This window comes from Phalangium opilio, unplaced genomic scaffold (assembly GCF_054372755.1).
Source record: "Phalangium opilio isolate 3A_F unplaced genomic scaffold, DU_Popi_V2 ptg000209l_1, whole genome shotgun sequence".
NCBI classification, from domain to species: domain Eukaryota; kingdom Metazoa; phylum Arthropoda; class Arachnida; order Opiliones; family Phalangiidae; genus Phalangium; species Phalangium opilio.
Genome location: NW_028324217.1, coordinates 4,073,509 through 4,095,138, shown reverse-complemented (window position 1 = coordinate 4,095,138; position 21,630 = coordinate 4,073,509). Strand labels below are relative to the sequence as shown.

The following is a 21,630-nucleotide window of genomic DNA, read 5'->3' as shown; positions in this document are numbered from 1 at the left end:
CGGGACTAGAACAAGTAAATTTAATAGTCTTTGTATTCGTTGTTTTGAAATACCAGAATGATGACGTTTTAAAAAAACTCATTTATTGCTTGTTTACTTAAATAAATTACATGCAATTCTGAATCCAATTTAATTTGAATAAATTTTCCGTCTAATTTAATCTTAATTTTGGTGTAAATAATTAATAGATGCATTTAAAATTTACTTAATTAAAATCTAAGCCTGCAAATTCTATAGTTTTGCTTCTCGTCACTTTAAAACATACGCAAAAGTATCGCGTAAAACTTCAGAGTTAAAAAATATTTTTGCAAAACCGTTGGGGACACAACAACCTCGCGATCAAATTTAACCTAAAAGTTGTTAAGAGTATGTCAACTCAAACCCGTCCGCAACCACATGACCTGAAAAATAAACGAAATATCGCAACCAGACAAGAATGCGAGCCGTGTTCCCTTACTGAATCATTGCGCGTAGACGACGTTAAAACTACCCTGGATTCAGGTTCAGATCCAGGACCAGACGCGTGTTCGCTTGGTTCATGTTTAGCTCCTGGGCCGGACGCGTGTTCGCTTGGTTCATGTTTAGCTCCTGGGCCGGACGCGTGTTCGCTTGGTTCATGTTTAGCTCCTGGGCCGGACGCGTGTTCGCTTGGTTCATGTTTAGCTCCTGGGCCGGACGCGTGTTCGCTTGGTTCATGTTTAGCTCCTGGGCCGGACGCGTGTTCTCTTGGTTCATGTTTAGCTCCTGGGCCGGACGCGTGTTCTCTTGGTTCATGTTTAGCTCCTGGGCCGGACGCGTGTTCGCTTGGTTCATGTTTAGCTCCTGGGCCGGACGCGTGTTCGCTTGGTTCATGTTTAGCTCCTGGGCCGGACGCGTGTTCGCTTGGTTCATGTTTAGCTCCTGGGCCGGACGCGTGTTCGCTTGGTTCATGTTTAGCTCCTGGGCCGGACGCGTGTTCGCTTGGTTCATGTTCAGCTCCTGGGCCGGACGCGTGTTCGCTTGGTTCATGTTCAGCTCCTGGGCCGGACGCGTATTCGCTTGGTTCATGTTTAGCTGCAAAACCAGACGCGTGTTCGCTTGGTTCATGTTTAGCTGCAAAACCAGACGCGTGTTCGCTTGGTTCATGTTTAGCGCCAGAACCAGACGCGTGTTCACTTGGTCCTGATTCTGGTTCATACTCAGGTTCGGAACTCCTGGAAATAATATTCTCAATCACTTGTTCCAAGGAAAGTACTTTCCTACCAGTATTATATCCGGGAATTGCTGGTAGATGAGATAACAAACTGCTGGGTAATCTTCGTGGAATACTTGGCCCTTTTCGCATGAATTTGCTCTTAAGTATTTCATCGGGGATAAGCCTAGATTTTGGGTTCTTAAACAGAAGTTTGAACATCAAGGCTAAGGCTGACGAGGGTATGACAATGTTAAAGGGAATTGGAAGGTCTTTAGCTTCGAGAATGGCTTCAAAGGTAAGATCCTGAGTGCGACGAGCAAACGGGGGCTGTCCAACCATAAGCTCGAATCTGAGAAGGTTATGAACACACCATTCTAAGATCCCGCTACAATTCTATTTGATCTTGGTTAGCAAGTTACGACGCTTGACGGTGGGTTAATTGTTATTTTTTGAAGTTCCAACACCCCCCCCAAAGATTGTAACGATAAAGACCATAGAGGTCTAAGCTACTTGCCTGAACTTTGTCTACAATAGTTCCATGGTATAGGGAAATAACTTCACTTACAAAATGCAGCCAACTGCCCACATGTCAACTTCAATACCATGTCCCACATTGGATACCATTTCCGGAGCCATATAGTTTACTGTCCCACACAACGAACTGTTATGAAAAACATAAAGTGCTATCAAACTTAACCATCTCAAGTTACAACAAGTCTTCATACAGTGATTTCTCGGTAATATCTTTCAACTTTTTGGCAAGTCCAAAATCGCCGATTTTCAACACCAAGTTCTTGTCAATGAAGAGATTGGCCGGTTTCAAATCCCTGTGAAGCACGAGATTTTCGCGCAAGTACTGGCAACCGGAAGAGAGTTGTCGAATGTAGTATCTAGTCTCGATTATTGACAACCGACCTCTGTTCCTTATAACGTCGTCCAAGCTCTGAAATGTAAGACAATATCCGTAAACTGTTGTTACTAAGAAGCTCGAACAAACGGCTTACCTTGCGTACACAAGGCTCCATCAAAAGGTACACAAATTCTTCATCATCGAAGGCATTGAAAAACCTGACAATGTTTTGGTGACGTAACGGTTCCTGAATGCTTCCTTCCCTATATGCCTACAAATGCAAATAAATTTAATCCCGTAAGGTCGGTATTATTAGCAGCATAAGTTTATAAGATACGTTCCATAAGTATGACACTACCTATACTTCGTAATGCTATAGACTTACAGCTCGAGCTAGTTCGAGAACGACGGAAGTCCTACACTCGGTGGTGGTTAATTTTGCAGGACTTCCATCTAGGTCCTATTAAGTCTGAACTTACTAAGCCTTTGACAGCGCCTCACTCAATGACAGCGCCTCGTGACAATCTCTCAATAACCAGTGACAATCTTATGGAACGTATATTATAAACTAATGATAGCCTTTGTTGCTGGTAATGATATTACATACGAGTTCAGTATGTTTTTTGGCATTCCTCTTAGCAACCGAGTCGCTGCTCGGTGGCGTTTCACTTCTAAACTTGCGAATCACTTTCACCGCGTATTTGGCATTGGTGCCAAGTTCCTGGTATTCGTAACAGTTTCCAAAACTTCCCTAAAAACATACCAAAGTCAATTGAAAACTCGCAATTACCAAAAGCAATAAGAATCTAGAGTTTCTCACCATTCCAAAATATCCAATTTGATTGTAAGTATTAACACCGTCATCATCTACACGAGCTATTTGTCTCGGAATGTCGCGGTCGATAGCAGGTGGTCTATTACGTCCATGTATAACAATATCAAAACTAGCGGATTTTTTTACTGGAGTTGCGGAGATTTCAGTAACAGTCGTACCCGAAGCCATTTTAAGAGTTTGCTTGTTGAATGCAGTGCCAACGTTTCAAGTCACGGTTCAAAAGGATTGTGTTGATAACATTCTTGGAACTGTAAAGATCAGCTTCGTAATTGAAAAGATTAGTTTTTTATTATAAAGAGTTATTTTATATATAAAACATGTTAGGCCTAATTTCACGAATATTAAATAAACCTAAAAATTATTTAATAAAAAAAATTAAAAAAAGGTTTATGAATTAGATTGCCTTTCACGTTGCACTGGAAAAAGTACACATGGTGTTTCTGATAAGTCTGCCATAAAAGTGTGTGTTCTTTCAGTCAAATTGAGCGGAAGTGTCACCAGAACATGGGGTTTTAAAAAACATTTACATTACGGAGATACGGGCTTGCAAACAATGTTTTAATTCAAAAATAAATTAATCTACAAATTCTAGTTGATTATGGTCAATTAAAATATCCCGATGTAATTAATACAAGTTCTAGTATAGTCCTACTTATAAATATTACATTACCTATTCGATAAATTAATTTTAAAAACATTTCTAAAATTGTTTATGAAATTTCATGGAAAAGTATGGCATGTCGTCAATAAAATATCCATATTTAAATAACTAAAATGGTCAGCTTAAAATCGTCCACAACCACATAATCTGGCCATCAAACGTAATACAGCGATCATACGAGATGGCGAACTCCTTAGGGAAGCAGAGCGCGTAGACGATGTTAAAACTGTGCTGCGCTCCCGTTGAACTTGAGTACCAACACCAGGGACATGCTCACTTGGTCCTGGAGCATCAAGAGCAAGAGTTCCAGCACCAGGGACACGCTGACTTGGTTTTGGTGCATCAAGGGCAGGAGTTAAAGCATCAGGGACATACTGACTTGGTCCCCGTTCCTGTCCATAAATATTTTCAATACTTCCGGAAATATAATTCTCAATCACTTCCTCCAAGGAAAGTACTTGTTCACCACTATTATATCCGGTAATTTCCGGTAGACGAGATAGCAAACTGCTGGGTAATCTTAGCGGAATTATTGGCCCTTCACGGATGAAACTTGCGTTGATCGTTTTAGTCGGGGTAAATCTATCTTTCGGGTTCTTTTCTAGAAGTTTGTACATCAAGAATAAGGCAGACGGGGGTAAGGTTATAAATTCGGGTATTGTAAGTTCTTCAACTTCGAGAATGGCTTTAAATATGAGCTCGCGTGTGGGACTAGCGAATGGACGCTGTCCAACCATAAGTTCGTATCTGAAAAAATCACGAACTTCCTTAAAAATATTTCTAAGATCCAGCTCCAATCCTGATCAAGCTTATAAGCATAAGTTTATAAGATATGTTCCATAAGTATAACACTACCTATACTAGTTTGTAATGGTAGAGACTTACAGCTCGAGCTATAGGGAGAACGACGGAAGCGAGATTTGAAGTCCTACACTCGGTGGGTGTTAATTTTGCAGGACTTCCATCTTCCTATTTAGTCTGAACATACTAAGCCCAAATTTGACAGCAGCGCCTCACCAGGCGTATGTCGCTTTACCCTGAGTCTATGACCTACTTCAATTACTTCAAAATTACAAGCCCCAGTTTGTAACCAGTGACAAACTAATCATGGAACATATCTTATGGACTTAAGGATAACTTCACTTACAAAATACAGCCTACTGCCCACATGTCAACTTCAAAACTTTGTCCGGCTTTGTTTACCGCTTCCGGTGCCATGTAGTTTGCTGTCCCGCCTAAAGAACTGTTAAGAACACCATATTGTACAGTTAAATTATTTCAAATTATGGCGATTAAAAGATTTCATACAGTGATTTATCGTTGATATTTTTCAATTTGATGGCAAGTCCAAAATCACCAATTTTCAACACCATGTTTCTGTCAATGAAGAGATTCGTGGGTTTCAAATCCCCGTGAACCACAAGATTTTGGCGCAAGTACTGGCAACCGAGAGAGAGTTGTCGAATATAGTATCTAGTCTCGATTGTCGACAACCGACCTCTGTTCTTTTTAACATCGTCCAAGCTCTGAAACGCAAGACAATTTCCGTAATAGACCAAGAAGTGGTATCTTGTTTACTAGGGAGAAGGTGTAAACTCGCCACCACATTTATAATCTAGCTTTATCTCCAGTCCAAACAGACGTAGGTTCGGAGTTAATCCCCGCCTCTAAATTACAACCAGCATCTCATTGGTTCTTGAAAACTCACGTCAGACGGTCAGAACGACGCGAATGACGAAAATTACACCGACTGAGGAGAGACGAAATAGCAGGGCCTCCTTTTACGTCCCCCCTTGTATTTTGAAAGCGGGACTGGGACTATGGCGCGCGAATACTTCGGCATCTTATAACTTCTCCCTAGTAAACCAGATATTGAATTGAAAAGGTCTATCCGGCCACCATGATATATAAGCCACTTACACCGTGTATGCAAGGCTCCATGAAAAGATTCACAAATTTCTCATTATCATTGAAAATGAAGAAAAACTTCACAATATTTTGGTGACGCAATGGTTTCTGGATACCTGCTTCTGTATATGCCTACCTTAGTTATTAAATTAAATCTCATAAGTTTTACATTTATTAAAGCCCTAAAATAACGATATGACACACGTGTTCCGTTACTATTGAGTCATTTTTCTTATCAATCGCCTCGCTTTTTGGTGGTGTCTCACGCTTAACCTTGCGAATTACTTTCACAGCGTATTTGACTTTGGTTTTGGTTTCCATGTACTCGTAACAATTTCCAAAACTTCCCTAAACATTTTAAAGTCAATTGAAACTTATAACCAATAACATAACTTCATAAGATATGTTCCATAAGTTATTCACTGGTTACAAACTGGAGCGTGTCATGAAGTGATTGAAGTAGGTCATAGATTCAGGGTAAAGCGACGCCTGGTGACTGGGGCGCTGTCAAAGGCTTAGTAATGCAGACTAAATAGGAAGATGGAAGTCCTTCAAAATTAACACCCACAGAGTTATCACGAGCTGTAAGTCTCTCAGTAGCATTACTACGTAGATGTAGTGTCAGACTTATGGAAGGAACATATCTTATAAACTTATGCCAATAACAATGATAATGATAAGGATATCTTACCGCTCCGAAATACCCAATTTGCTTGTATTGTTTATCTTTTCGAAAGATTCGTTTCGGTATGTCACTGTCGTCAGCAGGCGGTTTGTGACGACCATGTACAACAATATCAACCATCGACGATTCCTCTTCAGACGTTTCTGATTTCGTTTCTTTAACAATTGTACCCGAAGTCATTTCGAAAGCACGCTGTGTTAGTGCAATGTCAACGTCTGAAGTCATGATACAGAACGAATATTTTGAAACTATAAAGATCAGCTTTGTAGTTGTAAAGATTATACATATTTTTTTAAGAAGCATGATCAAAGTTCAAATTGAATCGTGGTGGTCGATAAGACAAGAAAATATTGTCTTTCATCGAATAGGGTTTTCCCCAAATTTGAATCGAACGTGCTGTGCTTAAGGACTGTTCTTGAATTAGAGACTGAATTCAATGCGAGGGTCAGTGGGACTGACCATATGAAGCAAGTTTATGGAACCTTGGTCAATGTAAAAATCCTGACTGAGCGCCAATTAACGGACCGCGATATCCAGCAAACTAAACTTGGTAATTGGTACGCATTTAAGAAACATCCTTGAACACACGATTTTTTTTAATATTTAGTTCACACTGTTTAACTGCAGCCCATAGACGAGTTTTATTGCTTTTTGCTGTTCTAGTGAAGTTCAAATATTTATTGTTTTCTTAAATAAATCTTGATACAGTCTTGATCTGATTACAACCACCACAAGCTTCTTTTATTTTATAAAATCCTTAAATTTACTTTAAAATATAAAAAATTTATTGGTTCTAGATCTTTGTTTATTGTTTATTGTCGATTGTCAATTAATATTATTGCGATACTTTGTAAGTTTAAATAAATACTAGCTTTTAATAAACTACTTAAATAATTTTTCATATTTTCTCGATAAATATCGCGTCCTGATAAAATTTTAGCTTTAGATTTACATTAAATTGTAAACCAGTTAAAAATTTTAGCTCAAAAATCGTTGGCAAACAAATAACCTGGCGAGCAAACGTAAAATCGCGAAGAGACATGATCGCAAACCGTGTTCCCTTGCTGAACCATTTTGCGTTGACGACATTGACGTTACTCTTTGTTCCTCTTCAGATTTAGCAGGAGCACCACTGGCATGCCCATTTGTTCCTGGTACATCAAGTGCAACAGCACCAGAGACATGCCCTTTTGGCTCTGGTATATCAAGTACAACAGCACCAGGGACATGTCCATTTGTTTCTGGTACCTTAAGAGCACCAGGGACAGGTTCATTTGTTTCTGGTATCTCAAGAGTTTCGTCGCAAGGGGCATGTCCATTTTGTTTTAGTTCATGAACAACAACAGCACCTAGGATATGTCTATTTCTTCCTGCTTCATCAAGAGGAACAGCACTAGCGACACGTCCATTTGTTCCCGGGTCATTAAGAGGGACAGCAACAGGGACATATCCTGGTTCTGGATCATACTCAGTTTCGGGACTTCTGGCAATAATACTGGCAACTACATGCTCCAAGCAAAAAGCTTGAGAGTCAATGTCAACTTCGGGCATTGTCGATAGAGAAAGTAGCAAACTGCTGGGTAATCTCCGCGGAATTTTTGGCTCTTCCCGGATGAATTTGCTCCTAAGAATTTGTCTTGGGATAAGCCTATATTTCGGTTCCTTATCTAGAAGTTTCAACATTAACTCCAAGCCAGACGGAGGTACGGAAATGAAATCGGGAATTGGAAGTTCTTTAATTTGAATAATGGCTTCCCAGGTAAGTCTGGGTTTGGGTCTGACGAACGGGGGAAATCCAACCATAAGCTCAAACCTGAAAAATCAATGAACAACGTTTGGACAACCTTCCACTAAAAAAAGCTAAAACTTGTTAGCAAGTATCCAAGCCTCGTCCTAACCTAGTTTAACAAATTGAACCCGACAAAGACTATATAGAGTGTTTGGCTTCGTATGTGACCATGGTCTACAATAGGTCAATTGTAAGAAGACCCAAGTGCTAATAGACCCTTTTGAACAGTTAGATCTAAAATAAGAGTCTTAAGACTTGAATGTGGACAGCAAAGACGTTACATATGGGTTCAAACAACAGGACTATCTTGGACTAGTAATGTTGAAGACCAATCTTACGTCATTGTGTCCACAAACAGTCCGGATGTTCCATCTTACCCTACATCAAGCAGATGACACTGCAGCACCCCATTTACTTACAAAATACAGCCAACTGCCCACACATCAACTTCAAAACCGTGTCCTTCTCCGCATACCATTTCCGGAGCCATATAATGTGGTGTTCCGCATAAAAAGCTGTTACGAACCATAAAACATTGTTAAATTTAATTAGTTCGAACTACAATCATCAAAAGTTTTCATACAATGACTGGTCATCAATATCCTTCAATTTGATTGCAAGTCCAAAATCGCCGATTTTCAACACCATGTTACTGTCAATGAAGAGATTTTTCGGTTTCAAATCCCTGTGAACCACGAGATTTTCGCGCAAGTACTGGCAACCGGAAACAAGTTGTCGAATGTAGTATCTAGACTCGAGCGCCGACAAGATACCCCTGTTCCTTAAAACTTCGTCCAAGTTCTGAAAAGTGAAATCTTACTTATCAATTCATTCTTGTTAGTGCGAATGTTTGAAATATAAGTGACTTACTCCGTGTATGCAAGGTTCCATGAAAATGTACACAAATTTTATATTATCATCGAAGGCATAGAATAATCTGACAATGTTCTGGTGTTGCAACGGCTCTTGAATGTTTGCTTCTTTAAATGCCTACATAAGTTAATAAAATTAAGCCCCATAAGTTTGACATTCATAGTACGGCTAAAATAATGATCTTACACCATAATCATAAGTTTATAAGATATGTTCCACGAGTATGACACTACCAATACAACTTCGTAATGCTAGAGATGGACTAACAGTTCGAGATAACTAGTTCGAGAACGACGGAAGCGAGAATTGAAATCCTACACTCGGTGGTTAATTTTGCAGGTCCTATTTAGTCTGAACATTTTAAGCCTTTGACAAAGCCTCACCAGGCGTCTTCGCTTTACCCTGAATCTATGACCGACTACAATCACTTCATAACAAGCTCTCAATAGCCAGTGATGAAGTTATGGAACATATCTTATCAACTTATGTTGGTAATGATATAACATACGTGTTCAGTAATTAGTGTGCCTCTTTTCTTATCAATGGTCTCGACTTTCGGTGGCGTTTTTCCTTTCTTCTTGCGTATAACTTTCACAGCGTATTTGACGTTGGTGTTGATTTCCTCATACTCGTAACAGTTGCCGAAATTTCCCTAAATAACATACCAAAGTCAATTGAAAACATGTAAAAAAGCAAAGCAAAGAGAAGCTAGATTATCTTACCCTTCCAAAAAATCCAATTTTCTTGTAAGAATTAACTATATTTTCTTTAATGGAAACGACCACTTTCGGAACATCACGATCGGCAGAGGGTGGTTTATGACGACCATGTACAACAATATCCAAATTATCGGATTCTTTTCCGGGACTTTCAGAGCTCTGTTCAATAAACGTCGTACCCGAAGCCATCTCTACTTCAAAAACCCGCAGGCTTAATGCAGTGCCAACGTCTCAAGCCACGGTCCAAAACGATTATGTCAAAATTATTATTCAACTTCGTAGTTGTAAAGATTGGCTTTTTTTATTACAAGCTGAGTTTAAAAGAATGTTTTTTAAATATTCGATGAAACTATGTATTCTTTATGAAATCATAAGTTTATGAGATGTGTTGCATAAATATGACACTACCAATACAAGTTCGTAATGATAGAAACGTACAGCTCGAGCTAGTTCGAGGGAGAACGACGGAAGCGAGAATTGAAGTCCTACACTCGGTTATCTTCCTATTTAGTCTGTACTAAGCCTTTGACAGCGCCAGGTGTCTTCGCTTTACCCTGAATCTATGACCTACTCCAATCACTTCATGACAAGCTCCAGTTTGTAACCAGTGACAAACTTATGGATGGAACATATCTTACGAACTTACGTGAAACCTATTAGACATAAATTTACAAAGAGGAAAGTTCAAATTCAAGCATTGAAGATTATCCTTTAGTCTAGAATAGCCCTTGAGCAGCTTCATTTCCAATTTGAGTCAAAAACAAGGCGCTCAAAGCTTATAATATGTTATCTACCACGGTTAGATTTTTTTAACTTCGATCTATATGAATTTACGTCTAATATATTTCATTTGAATATTAAAACAATAGATAACATTTTGCCGTTAATAAAGATTAGGATATTAACAACTACAAAGTTGAAAAATACAGTTCCAAATTATTTTGAACATTATTACTGGTACTTGAATTGACAAGTTGACAGGTTAACACTGTGTTCAGCAACCATGATGTTTCGAATGTCTTCGGAAAGCTCGAACAAGACTCATTCAGATTCGGATACAGCGGTCCAGGAACAAGGATCAGCGGGTTTGGGTATTATCGTTCATGGTAATGAAAGACCACCGGCTATCGATCGTGATATTCCGAAAGAACAACTTCAATACACGCGCGAGAATACAATTAATAATTTCAAGTTGATTGGATTTTACGGAAAGGTGAGAAACATTTATTAGTTTGTCAGGGATAGATTCAATTTTAGAAGCAGGAATGGAGAACGGTCAGTACTTACTTCAGTTATTCCGACTCATAGACCACCCAGTATAGAGCCCCTCCCTCCAACACGTAACGAAAAGTTTAAACTATCTTATTGGTTAACTCACTTAAACTACGTTTTGATGACGTTGCTGACGGGGACGGAGAAAAATACGTAATCCGTTTCTGCTATGACCCGCCTCTTCTTTCATACCCCTCCGTCCCGTGGAAGGGGGTCCGGGACTTTGACGCGCCCCCACATTAGTCTGATCTCCATTCCTACTTCTAAAATTAAATCTATCCCTGGTTTTTTACTTGTTATTTTCAATCGACTTTAAAATGTTTTAGGGAAGTTTTGGACATTGTTACGAATACTTGGAAACCAACACCAATGCCAAATACGCCGTGAAAGTAATTCGCAAACATGGGCGTGGATCTCCACCGACAAGGGAGACGATCGCCAAGAAAAGTGAAAGCATCCTGACTGAACACGTTTGTTATATCATAACTTCCTAAGATATGTTCCACAAGTTTGTCACTGGTTATGATTCCTTCCTTTATATAGGCCTATAATGAAGCGGAAATTCAGGGACGATTACGTCACCGAAATATCGTGGAGTTATTCTGGCCCCACCAAACTGAACAGTTTGTGTTTCTTTTCATGGAGCCTTGCGTACACGGGGTGAAGGACTAAAACTTCGAAGATTCTTAATTACTAACAATATTTGACAGATACACTCTTTCTTTTCAGAACTTGCACACTGTAATAAAGAGCAGAGAACGGTTGTCGGCGATCGAGTCTAGATACTACTTAAGACAACTCGCTTCCGGGTGCCAGTACTTGCGCGAACATCTTGTGGTTCACAGGGATTTGAAACCAAAAAATCTCTTCATTGACAGTGATGTCGTGTTGAAAATTGGCGATTTTGGACTTGCCATTAAATTGCAGGATGTTGCCGACCAATCATTGTATGAAAACTTTTAATCGTTATAGTTCGAACTTATTATGTTCAACGATGTTTTATGGTTCGTAACAGTTCCTTTTGTGGTACGCGAAACTACATGGCTCCGGAAATGATATCCGAGGAGGGACACGGTTTACCAGTTGATATGTGGGCTGTTGGATGTATTTTGTAAGTGAAATCATTTCCCGTTGTATCTACCTAAGGAGCTAAGCACTCTGTATGGTCCTTGTCGTAACCATTTAAGGGTTCAGCTATTATAGGTAGGGTTGTTAACTATTCTTTAAGCTAACAATGGCCGCCGTTTTTCAAGATGGCGGGGGATTGAGAAAATCTTTCATAGTGCATGCCTACTACCTAATAGTTACGTCCCTGCAAAATTTCAGCCTTCTAGGTCAAGCCGTTTGGGTTGGCCGTTAAATATCAGTCAGTCAGAACTATTTATCAAACACTTTTCACTTATTTTCAGATTTGAGCTTCTGACTGGGGAGACCCCATTCGAACGTTCTACTTATCGAAGCACTCAAAGAGCCATCATGGAAGAGGAAGAACTTAGATTACCCAACTATGTAAGCATAACCTCAAATGCCATGGCCTTGATGGGCAAACTTTTAGCAAGGAAGCCGAACCATAGGTGTACTCCCACTGACATTCTTCAGAGTGACTTCATTATGGAAAGAGATTCAGCAATTCCCCTTAGATTACCCAAATTATTGCTCGATGCTCTGCCCCCAGTTGCCGGAACTGAAAAATTTACGCAAGTACTTCATTTGGAGAAAATAGTTTGGCAAATTATGAGAATATGTAGAGATACTATCTTTGCACCTGAACCTGACTCATCCGATGTCGAGGCTGTCGTTCGTGAACCAGAATCTCGTGGGGCTAGTGACGGCAGTGAGAAAGCCGAAATTCGACCACGCCAAAGTGAAGATGAACGTGGTTCTGTTGCTGTTGATGAACCAGGACAATTTCGCAACGTCCCTGTCGAAGTTGCCTTTAATGAACCAGAATCTCTTGGGCCTAGCGACAACAGTGAAAAAGCCAAAATTCTAAAAGGTTCAAGTGGAGATGAACATGGTTCTGTTGCTATTGATGAACCAGGACAAGTTCACAGCGTTCATGACGATGTTGCTGAAGCTGAACCAGAAGCCAGTGTAATTTTATCATCAAGCTCGTCCAGTGTCGAGATTCTCGATGATGAACCAGAATCTCGTGGACATAGCTTCAGTGAGCGAGCCGAAATTCTAACAGGTCCAAGCGGATATGAACCATTACAACTTCGCAAAGCCCCTGGTGATGTTGCTGAACCAGAACCCAGTGTAATTTCGACTTCATCATCGTGCAGTGTCGTTCATGAACCAGAATCTCGTGGACATAGCGACAGTGAGCGATCAGAAATTCTACCTGAGCCAAGTGGGGATGAACCAGGTCAAGTTCGCAATGTCCCTGGCGATGTTGCTGAAGCTGAACCAGAACCCAGTGTAATTTCGTCTTCAACGAGCGATGGTTCAGAACGGGAAAACAGGACAGAGGCTTCAGGCACGATTTCAGATTGTATCGCTGGGTTGATTTGTTGCAAGCGGATTGATTGATTAGCCCTAATATTATTTAACTATTTACAATTTTATGAATGTATATATTACATTACATTACGCGATACTAGAGTTAGTTTCTAGAATAATTTTAGCAGTTTAAGACTAATTTATTGAATAGATTATGTAATATTGTGTTTGAACTTAAATTGACAAAAACCAACTTGGATTTGTATAATTTTATAATTTTAAAACAAATGTATTAAGAATTTAAACTCAAATTAAATGTGGTAATTATTTTAAAATTAATTCGAAAAAATGTGTATTCAAAATGAATTAGATTCAGAAAAAGTGTCAGGGGCCTACTTATTATGTAAGAAAATCATGTTTCTATTTTACAGTAACAGCCAAAGATATTATTCATTTTATTAACTAGCCGCAATGGGACTCGGCATTGTCTAACAGGATATTATTGTCGCTTTTCGAGTCGCTGTTTTACTACCAACACCCGAAGTAATCGCTTTGCGTAAGGAAGGTTTATTACATTTCCATAAGCTTTTAAGATATGCTCCATAAGTATGACATAAGTGCTAGAGACTTGCTGAGAGCTGGTTTAAGAACGACCAGCGAGATTTGACTACAATCCGTTTAGTAGTCCATCTTCCTATTTAGTCAGTGCTAAAACTTTTTCAGTGCCTCACCAGGTGTCGCTTTACGAGAATCTATGACGTTACACTTACGTCACTTCATGGCAAGCTCTCAGTAACCAGTGAAAAACGTATGGAATGTATCTTATGAACTAGACTTGGTCGTCTATAGACACCATTCAGACATGGAAACTTAGTGGTAGGTTATCAACTTATGCTTACGTACTAGGTTCAACATACTCTATTGTCTTTAATATTATTTCTAAATTTATTACTTTCTTTGGCCGTCCTAGTAAAATTTAAATACAGTATGCTTAAATAAATTATAGACATTTAATCAAATTTATTTTAAATATTCTCTATGTTTAATGAATTTTTAAATATTTACCCAAATTAAAATTTAGGTTAAAATTCTTCATACATGTAATATAAATTAATAAAAAAATCGGTTTTCACAAATCATAGTTGATTATCGTCAAATTAAAAAATATCGATACAATAAGAGTTCAGATCTGGCTTATAAATATTACATCTTTTGTCATATAAACTAACTTTAAATTAATTCAAAAATTTTTCAACTGTACGTGAAAAATATCGCGCTACCATAAGAGGTAATCGATGTCTACGAAATAACCTGGAGATCAAATTTAATATAGCTCGTATAACGACCATACAAGGACGGGCTCTGTATTGAAGTTCTTCATCCGAATCATTGTACGATCCGGAAATAAACATAACTCTAGGTTCCCGACCAGCACCATACCTACTATGTCCGGGTTCATCTAGATCAAGAAGTCTATCTGTGTAGTCACTTGGTCCTGGTTCTTCTAGATCACTAAGTCTATCTGTGTACCCACTTGGTCCTGGTTCATCTACAGCCGAAGGAACATGAACATAATGCACACTAGTTTTTATGCCAAGTTCATTATCGCTTGGTCTAGGTGTTGCTGGTTCTTGTACGGACACCTTAACATCGAATGGCAAAGATGTCTCTGCAAAGTTAGGTTCACGACTTTCGGCAATAATTGATGAAACTATTTCATCCAAGTTCAAAGGAAGTTCAGCTCCTGCACCTTCTTCAAAAACCGCAAGTGACGGTAGAGGAGATAGCAGAATTTCGGGTAATTGTCGAGGAAGTATTTGCCCTTTTTTCTGGAAAAATACGCTCTGAAGAACTTCGGTGGGCGTATACCTTTTATTAGGTTTCCGATGCAGAAGTTTGATCATTAAGACCAAAGCCGTCTCGGGTATGTATACGGAACCAGGGATGTCATTTACGGCAACTTCGAGGATGGCATTAACTGTGCTTTCATAATTTTCACTGAGGAATGGGGGCTGACCAACCATAAGCTCGTACCTGAAAGTTAATAAAGTAATTAAACAACTCTTTCAAGATAATCTGATTAAAAACGTTTCTGCAATACAGCTGAAAGGAGAATCGTTATTTACCAAGTCCCAACTCACAAAATCTGACCAATTTTTCTAGCCCCTTCATTGCACACTTTCTACACTAGGTAAATCCACCACTTACAAAATACATCCAACTGCCCACATATCAACTTCAAAACTGTGTCCCTCCTCGGCAAATATTTCCGGTGCCATATAATTTGGTGTCCCGCACAACGAACTGTTAATTAACAAAAAACCCAATTAAACGTAGTTAGATAAAATCATAACGATTAAATATCTTTCGTACTAGAATTTCTCGTCTAATCGTTTTGGCTTTAATGCAAGACCAAAATCACCAATTTTCAACCTCATGTTACTGTCAATGAAGAGATTTTTCGGTTTCAAATCCCTGTGAATCACGAGATTTTGGCGCAAGTACTTGCAGCCGAGAGTGAGGTGTCGAATGTAGTATCTAGACTCGATTACCGACAACCGACCTCTGTTCTTTATAACGTCGTCCAAACTCTGAATAGAAAGATAGTACTAGTAATGGATTGCTACTGAAATCATAAGCTTATAAGATGTGTTCCATAATTATGACATTTCTCTACTTCGTAATGCTAGAGACTGAGAGCTAGTTCGAGAACGACGGAAGCGAGAATTGAACGCCTACACTCTGTGGTTAATTTTGCAGTCCATCTTAATATTTAGTCTACATTACTAAGCCTTTGTCAGCGCCTCACCAGGCGTAGCTTTACCCTGACCTACTTCAATCACTTCATGACAAGCTCCAGTTTGTAACCAGTGACAAACTTATGGAACATATCTGATGAACAAATACTGTCTTACCCCGTGTATGCAAGGCTCCAAGAAAAGGTACACATACGATTCATCATCGAAAGCCCAGTATAACCTAACAACGTTTTGGTGACGTAATGGTTTCTGAATTGCTGCTTCTTCAAATGCCTTCATAAGTTTATAATTAAACCAGGGCATAACTTTGGTATTAATATAGTAGACCCAAAGTAAAAAACATCATACCTGTTGAATGCGTGTTGTTTCATTTTTCTTGGCAATGGTTCCGTTCTGAACTCCAACATCTCTAGTCTTGTGGATGGCTTTCACTGCATATCTGATATTCGTGTTGGTATCCTCATACTTGTAACAGTTTCCGAAGCGACCCTGAAAACAGTTTACAGTCAATAGACCATTTCGACGTAACCAAGAGGGAAAGACACAGGGGTAAAAACGCTGCCTTCCATCTCCCTTTTTGGCGCCTGCGCTGTAGTCTTTTTGTACCATGAGGTTGACCTATCCCCTTTTTTTAAGTCGAAAAGGTCTATTGAAAGGATTAAGTAAAAACAAAAAAAACGGTAGATTTTCTCACCATTCCGAAGAATCCAATAAGCTCGTATTTATTAACATAGTTGTTTTTGGTATAAGTTATTTCTCTCGGTATAGGGTCGTCAACAGGCGGTTGTTCAGGAACATGGACTTGAGATTCTGTTACTATATTTGTAGCCATTATTGAGAGCTTGCTGGCTAAGTGCAGTGTCAACGTCTGAAGTGAAGCTCTCAAATTCTGTTTTGAAATGAATTTTTTTAGAACTGTAAGAGGTCAGCTTCGTTGTTTTGAAGGTTAAATTATTTTTTTTATTACAAAGTGAATTTTAATTAAATGTTTTTTAAAATATTTCAATGATCTACATATTAGGCATAAATTCACACAGAGCAAAGTTCAAATTCAAACGTGGTAGGCCTAGATAAAAAGAAAATTATAATACGCTTTGAGCGCCTTACTTTGTCCAGAATGTGTCAAAAACGTTAAGTATGAACTTGAGTTTATTTTTGTTGCATAAGAAATATTCTAATATAGAACAACAGTATGCCTAGTGCGCGTTCAAGTAAGTCTGGACTATGCAATAGTTTAAACAAATGCCACTAGATGCTCCCATAGTCGAGGGGCTAAGCCTAGAAAAGGCTAGTGGTTTTAGCTCCTCCCCTGACGTTAACGAGTTCTGATTGGTTCCTGTCTTTGACAAGTTAAAATTGGCACAAATAAGATAATCCAGGGACGACATTTCCTCTAAGGAAGGGGTGTGGCTCTTCATTGGGTAATTCGTTTGATTGAATTAAAGGGTAAACTGTTGTTCATTCCTGCTTCATAAAAATAAGTAAATTCCTGTTGAAGTAAAACCTTTATTTTTTTGCGTGTATGTTGTGTAAATCTTTTCACATAAACACTTAAGTTTTCTAAAATAAATATTTACACGTAATGCATCTTAAAACCACTCGTAATGCCAAAGATGACTTTCGATTTCTCCTAGCAATTTTATGTACCTTCATGGCAATAAAATCTGTTACCAGTTCATCTAAGTCAAAATAGTTCATTTCCAATTCGGGAATGTGCGTTAATAGTTCAAAGGGTAATTTGTTAGGAATCTCGGGTTCATCGCGCAGGAATTGACTGTCTAATATTTGAGTGGGGGTCAACCTTATCCTTGGGTTCACTTCCAAAACTTGGTCGATAAAGTCTAAAGCAGTCTGTGGTAATTGTATGTCTTCTGGGACAGGAAGGTATAAAGCAGTGCCTATTAAATCGTAGGTAACTGCTCTCGATATGGATTTAAATGGTGGGATACCCACCATAAGCTGGTATCTGAAATAACACAAAGTTCTTCTTTACAAACGCGAGTACTTGTACGTTCTACGATATCTGAATGTAGACAACAAAGGCGTTGGATAAGACTTCAACGTTACTAGTCCCGCACCAAAGTCATTGGTTAGAAGCCATATCTAAGGTCTTTGGATGTTTCAACTGCTTACGTTATGCAACCAATTGCCCATGCGTCAACTTCGAAGCTGTGTCCTGATTTGGCAATTAATTCTGGCGCCAAGTAATTGAGTGTTCCGCAAAACTTCCTAAATTGAACACGAGGAAAATCTTCAAAATACACATCATCATAAGTTTATAAGATATGTTCCATAAGGATGACTATAGAGAGTTATAGTTTGAGAACCACAAGTGAGAAGTGGTTAGTTTTGCAGGACTTCCATCTTCCTATTTAGTCTGCATTACTAAGCCCAAATTTGACAGCGCCTCACTCACCAGGCGTCGCTTTACCCTGAATCTATGACCTACGTCAATCACTTCATGACAAGCTCCAGTTTGTAACCAGTGACAAACTTATGGAACATATCCTAGGAAATTCTGGGAGTAGTCATTTGTAGAAACAAAACCCAACCTTGTTTTGGAAATAGAATGATTCAATTTGATTGCCAGCCCAAAATCACCGATTTTGACGTTCATTCGTTCATCAATGAAGATGTTGTTTGGTTTCAAGTCGTGATGGACAACGAGTTGTTCCCGCAAATACTCGCAACCCAGAGCAATTTGTCGCACGTAATATCTGGTTTCTATCACTGATAACCTACCCCTGTTCTTTAAAACTTGTCCCAAACTCTAAAATCAATAATTGTAATTCATTCCTACTTCTTTTAAATAAACCAATTCCTGATTATAACCTACCAAGAAGTGATATCTATTTTATTAGGGAGAAGGTATAAGAGCCTTAGTATTCGCGCGCCATAGTCCCAGTCCCCCTTTCAAAATACAAGGGGGACGTAAAAGGAGGCTGGGCTATTTCGCCTCTCCTCAGTCGGAAAATATGACTGTAATTTTCGTCATTCGCGTCGCGCTGACGTGAGTTTTCAAGAACCATAGAGATGCTGGTTGTTTGGACTGGAGATAAAGCTAGATTATAAATGTGGCGAATTTATACCTTCTCCCTAATAAACTAGATATCACTTCTTGATTAAACCCTACCCCAAAAATGCAAGGTTCTATAACAAGATAGACGTTCATAGCATCCTCAAATACACTATATAACCTGACAATATGTTCATGACGTAGCATTGAGTGCACATTGGCTTCCTTGTACGCCTAAAAAGTTTACAATTAAGTACAGAAACATTAAGAAAGTTAATCACATTCACCTCTTCATCAAAAAGAGTATCGGAATTGGAATTATATGATTTTAATCGTAATATTCCGAGCACCATTTGTTTATGTGTTAGATTGAAACTGGTCCTTTTTCGAAGAACATTTCCGTGTTCGGTTTCCAGTCGTTTCTTCACCACTTTCATGGCAAATTTTGATTTGGTTTTCGTGTTTCGATATTCGTAACATGTAGCGTATGTTCCCTAAAATTAATTGTTTACCAGTTAAACCAGAAGTCTATAATAATTCTCTTTGAGAGAAGTGTACCACATCATAAACTCACTTTCCCAAAGAAGCCAGTTTTCCTGTAGATAATATCCTTGGTATAATCGCTCAATAAATGCGGAACATGATCATCTTCGGGTGGTTGATCACTACCGTAAATAATTAAAGCCGAACCTTCTGCTTCACTCATTTCTGTTCACTGTTTCCTAAGCATCGGAAAGTCTTAATAAAATAACAACAAAATTGGTGTCAACACAATTCTATGAACTAATGATAAGACAACAGAAAGTGCCCGTCAGTAATGTCGTTTTTTGATACTCAGCACGGACTTTGTATTTCACTGGGACTAGCAGAACAGCTTTTGATTTGAGTGAGTCATTTTACTTACTTATCCACTAGTGCTTAGCTTTTAACAATGCTTTGAAATTTTGAGTGTCCTTGATATGCTAGATAAAAATTTACCCTTGCTCCAGCCGAGGTAATAGAGCTATCTTAGGCGTGACATCAGTGCCTAGGTAAAACGTCAGGGAATTATCTATGGCGGTGGACAGCCATGTTTGGTATCGATTTGGTCCTAATGATGGGCAAATAGCATGGTTGACGTCACACTAAGCCTTCTGAGATAACTCAATTCCATAGAAAAAGCGGGCAGTTTTCTAATCCCATTTGAAGGGTATGTAAGATCCATGGATATATTTTGTTGTCTTGCAGCTATTTGGATAAAGGGTTTCAATACAATGAACCAGGAATGTATACAGTTAATTGGAATAATTGTGTAGGCGTGGATTTTGTGGGAGGAGCAAGACTAATAATTATGTATGGCGAATTAATAATTTATCTCGTTGTCTGTTGCACCCTGCGCGTGCGTTCGCCTAGGAGCTCGTTTTGCTATTAACCAATGAAACAACAGTTAGAAAGAAGCCATCAGAATTATTAACAGGCGTGACGCGTAGTAAGTTCTCAAGCCCGGCATACCCACAATACCCACCTTGAAATTAACATGGGATATATGGAGGCACAATTATTCCTAGTAGCTTTATGTATTCCCGACTGAAAATGATAGGCGGTTTCACAGTAAATAGGAAACAAAGTGTTGGCCAATATTTTAAAACTCTAGTATTAGAATTTTCTAGATTTTAAAGTACTTTGCTACTACTCATACCAGCGAGATACAAGTGGAACAAATTTTTAATCGATTCCCACGAATACGAAAACACATTACTAAATTTACCCAGAAATATTCTGATAACGTAAATAACAGAGCAATCAACGATAAGTATGGCAGTCAATGGAAAATGTATCATGGTGATATCCGTTGACAAATTTGTTATTAATTTTATTTTTGTATATCAAAACAAGCTTTCGCTGATGTTAAGGTAGACCCAAAATTTCCGTAATAATCACATATGTATAAATAACAACGAAGTAGTTTAGTTTTACAGTTGCAAATTATGTTCCACTTTTACAAGCCAAGAGCCAATATCTATAACAAATATGTTTATTAACATAGCCATTGGAAATTGAAATTGCAATACCTTTCATTATTATGTTGTTTCTATATATAAAAAAATTTATTCTGAAAATCTAAAACTTCAGAGTGATAAGCTATATGTCTAACTAATGTATTTTTCTATTGCAAAATGTGATATTTCATGAAGTAAAAACAAAACATGGACCATTTCGGAACTTTAATAAGGGAAGATCAACACTCAGTGGCAAGACTACCATTGAGGTATTCTCCCTCTAGCCAAGAAACACCGCTAGAGGCCGCGAGTAATGAACTTGGGTTCACCATGGCGTTCCTTCTATGGCGACTTTCCGAAATATCCGAAATGCCCTACTGTTTGCGACAGCACAACTTATATAATTTCAAACTCGGTCGCAAGCTTGGAAACACTCAATTTTCAATGCGTATATCAGTTGGGTTTTACTGGTTATAAGATTACAAACCATTACAGGGAATTAAGTCTTGAATGCACGATGACACACATTCCTATTTCATCAGGAAGTTATCAGCTTACTCTGCGTCACATTACCGATTTGTCAGTCCTCTTTATAATAAAAACATGAAATAGGTGAACATAACATACTAACCTTAAGAACTTGATTTTATTAAAAAAAAACTAATTGT

The 21,630-nt window shown here is 38.6% G+C and overlaps 4 protein-coding genes and 1 long non-coding RNA gene across 8 annotated transcripts; 2 read left to right on the top strand and 3 right to left on the bottom strand.

Moving 5' to 3' along the window:
* Positions 1–61: 61 nt before the first annotated feature.
* Positions 62–6,416, bottom strand: LOC149618493 (ribosomal protein S6 kinase alpha-1-like). The gene is made up of 12 exons (XM_089854490.1): positions 6,120–6,416; positions 5,633–5,776; positions 5,441–5,560; positions 4,829–5,046; positions 4,668–4,763; positions 3,646–4,267; positions 2,845–3,060; positions 2,632–2,775; positions 2,179–2,295; positions 1,900–2,117; positions 1,740–1,835; positions 62–1,523 (listed from the first exon to the last, which is right to left on the bottom strand). The coding sequence occupies exons 1-12, from the start codon at positions 6,414–6,416 to the stop codon at positions 377–379; spliced, it is 3,435 nt and encodes a 1,144-aa protein (XP_089710616.1). The 3' UTR covers positions 62–376.
* A 675-nt stretch (positions 6,417–7,091) lies between these two features.
* On the bottom strand, positions 7,092–9,683 carry LOC149618492 (serine/threonine-protein kinase polo-like). The gene is made up of 6 exons (XM_089855064.1): positions 9,498–9,683; positions 9,284–9,427; positions 8,773–8,892; positions 8,486–8,703; positions 8,322–8,417; positions 7,092–7,926 (listed from the first exon to the last, which is right to left on the bottom strand). The coding sequence occupies exons 1-6, from the start codon at positions 9,681–9,683 to the stop codon at positions 7,092–7,094; spliced, it is 1,599 nt and encodes a 532-aa protein (XP_089711190.1).
* Positions 9,684–10,497: 814 nt separating this feature from the next.
* Positions 10,498–14,344, top strand: LOC149618491 (uncharacterized). The gene is made up of 6 exons (XM_089855063.1): positions 10,498–10,707; positions 11,093–11,236; positions 11,310–11,426; positions 11,496–11,713; positions 11,782–11,877; positions 12,176–14,344. The coding sequence occupies exons 1-6, from the start codon at positions 10,498–10,500 to the stop codon at positions 13,296–13,298; spliced, it is 1,908 nt and encodes a 635-aa protein (XP_089711189.1). The 3' UTR covers positions 13,299–14,344.
* On the bottom strand, positions 14,227–19,895 carry LOC149618490 (serine/threonine-protein kinase polo-like). Of its 4 annotated transcripts, XM_089855068.1 has the most exons (7): positions 19,558–19,777; positions 19,271–19,477; positions 19,101–19,217; positions 18,520–18,737; positions 18,101–18,196; positions 17,545–17,933; positions 16,902–17,456 (listed from the first exon to the last, which is right to left on the bottom strand). In XM_089855068.1, coding segments are annotated over exons 1-7 (1,161 nt in total). In that variant the 5' UTR covers positions 19,690–19,777; the 3' UTR covers positions 16,902–17,454. The 4 variants fall into 4 exon arrangements, with proteins under 4 accessions (XP_089711192.1, XP_089711191.1, XP_089711194.1 ...); XM_089855066.1 differs by lacking the exons at positions 16,902–17,456; positions 17,545–17,933; positions 18,101–18,196; ... (1 more) ...; positions 19,101–19,217; positions 19,271–19,477 and adding exons at positions 14,227–15,242; positions 15,417–15,512; positions 15,582–15,799; positions 16,124–16,240; positions 16,316–16,456 and having other exon boundaries at positions 19,558–19,895; XM_089855065.1 differs by lacking the exons at positions 17,545–17,933; positions 18,101–18,196; positions 18,520–18,737; ... (1 more) ...; positions 19,271–19,477; positions 19,558–19,777 and adding exons at positions 14,227–15,242; positions 15,417–15,512; positions 15,582–15,799; positions 16,124–16,240; positions 16,316–16,456 and having other exon boundaries at positions 16,662–17,528.
* Positions 19,703–21,601, top strand: LOC149618489 (uncharacterized). The gene is made up of 3 exons (XR_016375392.1): positions 19,703–19,869; positions 19,950–20,172; positions 20,623–21,601. It is a non-coding gene; the product is annotated as an uncharacterized LOC149618489 (long non-coding RNA).
* Positions 21,602–21,630: the final 29 nt, after the last annotated feature.